This window comes from Penaeus japonicus, unplaced genomic scaffold, assembly GCF_977035675.1.
Source record: "Penaeus japonicus unplaced genomic scaffold, GWHDUDI00000001_assembly GWHDUDI00000016, whole genome shotgun sequence".
In the NCBI taxonomy this organism is placed as follows: Eukaryota; Metazoa; Arthropoda; class Malacostraca; order Decapoda; family Penaeidae; genus Penaeus; species Penaeus japonicus.
Window position 1 is genome coordinate 11,579,249 of NW_028234418.1, and position 5,000 is coordinate 11,584,248.

At 39.5% G+C, this 5,000-nt stretch overlaps 1 protein-coding gene across 2 annotated transcripts in view; it reads left to right on the forward strand.

The window, feature by feature from the left end:
- LOC122249154 (uncharacterized) overlaps positions 1 to 5,000 on the forward strand; it is a 43,617-nt gene that overhangs the window by 38,496 nt on the left and 121 nt on the right. For both annotated transcript variants that reach the window (XM_043009790.2, XM_086545088.1), the window contains exons 8-11: positions 635 to 772; positions 1,666 to 1,826; positions 2,749 to 3,174; positions 3,508 to 5,000. The exon at positions 3,508 to 5,000 is cut by the window's right edge and continues 121 nt beyond it. In XM_043009790.2, coding sequence (XP_042865724.2) covers positions 635 to 772; positions 1,666 to 1,826; positions 2,749 to 3,174; positions 3,508 to 3,642 — 860 coding nt within the window. In that variant the 3' untranslated portion in view covers positions 3,643 to 5,000. The remainder of the gene's footprint in view (positions 1 to 634; positions 773 to 1,665; positions 1,827 to 2,748; positions 3,175 to 3,507) is intronic.

Genomic DNA, 5,000 nt, shown 5'->3' on the forward strand with positions numbered 1-5,000 from the left:
TTATGAAGATGATGAATAATTATAAAGATGGGTATGATAATAACAATATCAATAATGTTGGTAATGATAGTAGTTGCAGTAGTAATACTACTGCTGACGACTATAATGACAATAACACATAAATAACATGACAATATTCTATAGATACCTAAACGATTAGGTAACAATTGATTAAAATCTGTAGCACATTAAGTCTCTGAAATTAGCAAAATAAAAACGGAAAATCGTATAATGATGATGATCTTGATTATGTTCATTATCACGATAGTGACAATGATAATGAAGATGTTAATGATGATGGTTTTGATACTGATAATGATGATATAATAATAATGCCAATAAAAGTGATTATGATAATAATAACAATTATCATTATGGAATGATGATGATGATGATGCTAATAGAAATTATAAAAAGGTGTATATATTTGAATATCATAATTATCAATAACATCATTATTACTATTGCTATTATCATCATCATTATTATCACCATAACTATAACTACTGTTCTTGCTGTTTTCATAATCACTATAATCATCATCATCAACACAATCATCAGCATCATTAGCATTACCATTAACACACACGCTGCTCTTGCAATAAAGTTCATTCTTCCATGATCTCCGCTCCAGATACCTACAAATACGACGTGTTTGTGATCCACGGCGACACGGCTACCAGCTGGGTGTGGGGCGTTTTAGTTCCGATGCTTGAGACTACCCTCGGCTACTCGTGTTTCTTGCCTGACCGGGACTTGCACGGAGGGGAAAGTGAGTGGCTTTTGTTGTTGTTGTTGTTTGAATGTTTGAAAGTTTTTCTTTTCTTTTCTTTTTTTATTTCTGTTGTGGGTTTGTTTGGTTGTGTGTGTGTTTGTGTGTGTGTGTATGTTTGTATGAGTGTGTGGATATTTGTGTTTGTGTTTGTTTGTATGTGTGTGTGTGTGTGTCTGTGTGTCTGTGTGTCTGTGAATTAGTGTGATATTCAGGGGAAGGACTTTTTCATTCGGGGGGAAGATTGTGTTCGAGTAATTCTTCAGAATTAGAAAAAAACGACAAAAATGTCATGTAGGAGAGGGAAAGTAGAGTGTGTTTTCTCTTCTGCCAATGTTTTTTTTTTCATGTGAATGTGTATGGTATTTAGCTAGCCGGTATGATGTTATCTTGTCACCCATAAAGGCAAGTGTAAGAAAATCTCCCAAAACATCCTCATCGTCATTATCCCCACTCCCATCTCCACCCCTATCCCCATCCCCGATCACATTCCCATTTCCGTTCCCATCCCCACTCCCATCCCCATCCCCAATCCCAGTCTCATTCCCATTCCTATCCCAATCCCCATTCCAACTCACATTCCTATCCCAATCACCACCTCAACTCACATTCCCATCCCCATCCCTAATCCCAGTCTCATTCCCATTCCTATCCCAATCCCCATCCCAACTCACATTCCCATCCTCACTCCCATTCCCACTCCCCCCCCTACCCCTACCCCTACCCCTACCCCCACTCCCACTCCCACCCCCATCCGCACCTCTACCCCCACCCCATCCCCATCACACAATGAACAAAGTACAATAAAAAATACAAAAAAACATCATGAAATACAGGGAAGCGAAGAAGTTACACAAGAGGGAAAATATTAACATCCCGCTTTGCCTCTGCAGTGATTGCAGACACCATCTCAGCCGCCATGGCCACCTGTCGTCGCGTGCTCGTGGTGACGACGCCCTGCCTGCCGGAGAGTCGTTGGGGGGCATGGTCGCTCCACTCCGGCATCCACTCCGCCCTTACGTCATCGACTCGCATCTTCGCCCTCAAGCTACAGGTAACGTCGAAGAAAGAAAGAAAAAAGAAGGTTGATTCTCTCCCGTTTTCTTTCGCCTTCCCTCCCGTTTTCTTTCGCTTTCAATGAGTAAAACGTTTGTATTGGGATTCTGGAGATTGTGTGTTTGTGTGTTTTTGTTTTTTTTTCTTATAAGTTATTCGGTGTGGTAAATTGATTATTGTTAGGAGAAGTGAAAAGAGTTTTAAACTCGCTTTTCAAAAATGTCTCGATTCTTCTATGCAAAATATTGGAAACAACATATTTCAAAGAGGTACTTTTTTTTATTTTTCCCCGTCTTACAGCGATATATTTCCTAGGAAGATAGCGAGAGAGAAAGGAAAAAAAATATTTTCCCACAAAGACGCGTATTTTTAAACAATACATCTGCTACTCTGATAATAAAAACACCATAATGATAACCAATGAAACAAAACAAAAACAAAAATTAAACAAAATCGCACAATTGTGTTTCCAGACCATTCTTTTCATTCTAGAAATAGGAGCATCTTGGATTTTCTGGAATATCAGGTCATTGCTTCCTCTAACGCCAAAACCATTTTTTTCTTTTACTTGTTTAAATTTACTTTGTCCATGATAAGAATAAGCATAGGAAAAAATAATAATAGTTTAAATGATGACACTAAGAACATTTTAGATGACAATGCTAATAACATTTATATTGATGATAGTGATGAAAATTATAATGCTGATGAATAGCAATCATGTTAGTGATTGTTATGATATCAAAACAACAAAGATAACAAAAATAGCAATAATAAATCGGTGATGATAATGACGATGGTGATGACATTGCTAAATTTCAATATTGTAGTGGTTTAGAGAATAATAATTGAATAAAACCGTAAACTGATCCATTCGTGACAGTTGTTAAAAAAAAAAAAAAAAATATCCAAACTTTCAGGAAATGAAGTTCGAATCCACAAATGCCAAAGACATCCTAAGAATCCTGAAGGTTGTGAAGACGCTGGCCGTCCCCTCCTCCTGTCTCCTGAGCGCCGACGCCGATGAGCCCACCGGAATCACCGCGACGACCAAAGATGAGAACAAGAACGACCCTCCTCCTCCACTCCAGCTGACCATCCCGGAGATCAGGGTGGAGGGCGACTGGTCAGGCTCCCCGAAGAAGCAGAGGCTCTCGAACATGATCCTCGGAAGCAACAACTCTTCCAGGGAGAATCTGGACGAGGAGAAGGGCGACAGGGAGGTCACCAGCGGAGGAGGAGGTCCTGTCATCTACGCTCAGGACGACGGCTTGGAGGACCCGGGGTCGCCCTGCTCCATCACGCCCTTCATCCTCCCGTCGTGCAGTCGACAGCAAACTTCGAAGGTAATTTGGTGTCTGGTACGAAGCCCTGTCTCTCTCTCTCTCTCTCTCTCTCTCTCTCTCTCTCTCTCTCTCTCTCTCTCTCTCTCTCTCTCTCTCTCTCTCTCTCTCTCTCTCTCTCTCTCTCTCTTTTTTTTTTTTTTTTTAATAAGACTATCGATAGGTCGGTTCTTTTCAGTTTAGCAATTATTATTCATATGTGTGTGTGTATGTGTGTACGCTCGCACCGTGTTTGCAGTAGAAAAAAAAAATATTCTCTGAAGTCAGAAAACGTCAACCACAGAAACAAGAAATCAACAGGCATTTTTCTCTATTCATATATGTTACTTCCCACAGGGCTGTGCGTCCTTGACCAAGTACATGCGGGTGGCCTTCGTCAAAGACTCCGAGGAGCAATTCTGGCTGAAATTGCGCTACTACCTGACACCGCCCAGACACGCGTCGCAGTGCACCGCTACCTACAGGCCTTGAGAGTTTATCACCGGAAGTGAAGGGACTCTCACAGTACATATGTTGTGCGTTTATAGGACTAGTGCTGAAAACTAGTGACTGACGGATAAACAGAGTCGTAAAAATGTAAAGGTGTAGCTCCATTATCAGTATTTGTGTGGGAAGTACTGTACAAAACGGTGTCTCTCTTTGAGCGTGTCTCCTCTTAGGGCTGAAATTGTGAAGACTTGACCAAATAGTCGAAAGTCAGTTCACGGTTGTTATAATTTGACGACAAATGTTTCTATTTGAAATTTCCCTGTCGGTCATGTATCAGTTTTGACACATTGCCGAGGTGATCAAAATTACAAAATGGAGAAGAAAATACCAGAATGATAGTGCTTAAGAGTCATCATAGTTACTGCATAACGGAAAATTTTGGTTGGTGTATGACTTGAACGTGTCACGAACCAAGCTTTACAAAATAAGTAAAATGTTAGGTTAGGTTACAAAGTTAAACATAAGTTATACCTCATCTATATATCTGTGAATCCTTGCAATAAGACAGCTTCGGTATCCCCAGGTATAATCACATACATTATCATCATTCATTTGCATTTCATAAAACACAATACCATTCTCACTCATCTTTTATAACCACAAACTTTTTTATCCTCATTCTTATATATGTATAGGTGCTTCGCTATCTCTAAGAGACGAGTTACGTGTGCGCAGGCAGTACGGGTTGTTGTGTTTTCTGTTGTTGTTTTTTTACAGAAATACTAGCAATGTAGCAAGGGACAGGTTGAGAAATAGGGGAGTTTATAGACAGACGTCTTACGAAATGCTGAGGCTGGAGAAGGTCTGTTACTCGGATGCGGAAAGGAGATTACAAGATTACTTAGAAGACAATAGGCGTTACCCTGAGACTGATACTCGCAAGTGTATGATGAGTGGTAAATATTTTAGGAATGAAAATTGTTATTTCTACAGAGAAAAGGTGGTAGGCATAATTTTAGGTTCTGTAGAAGTCATTTCCTATTTTGCCACATAAATCGTTTCACGAGGACACTAATATATTTAAGTTCTGGTACATGGTGTGTGTGTAGATGTCATATAGAACTTCATAATTATATTAAGAATACAGTACAAGAACACAAGAAATATCAGCACATGTTGCAACAGGCAAGTTCGTAGTCACTTGTATTTACATAGATATTAGTTTAGTAACATAATGCATATACTAAGTAAGACTATATCTCAACTGCCATGTATCCAGTTTATCAAACTGGAAAACAGCACTGTGTATGCCATTTTAGAATCTTATGACATACAGAGTTTTAGTATAATAAGGCTACATTGACTATATCACCTGTTTTTTGTATTTTGGGCTGATAATC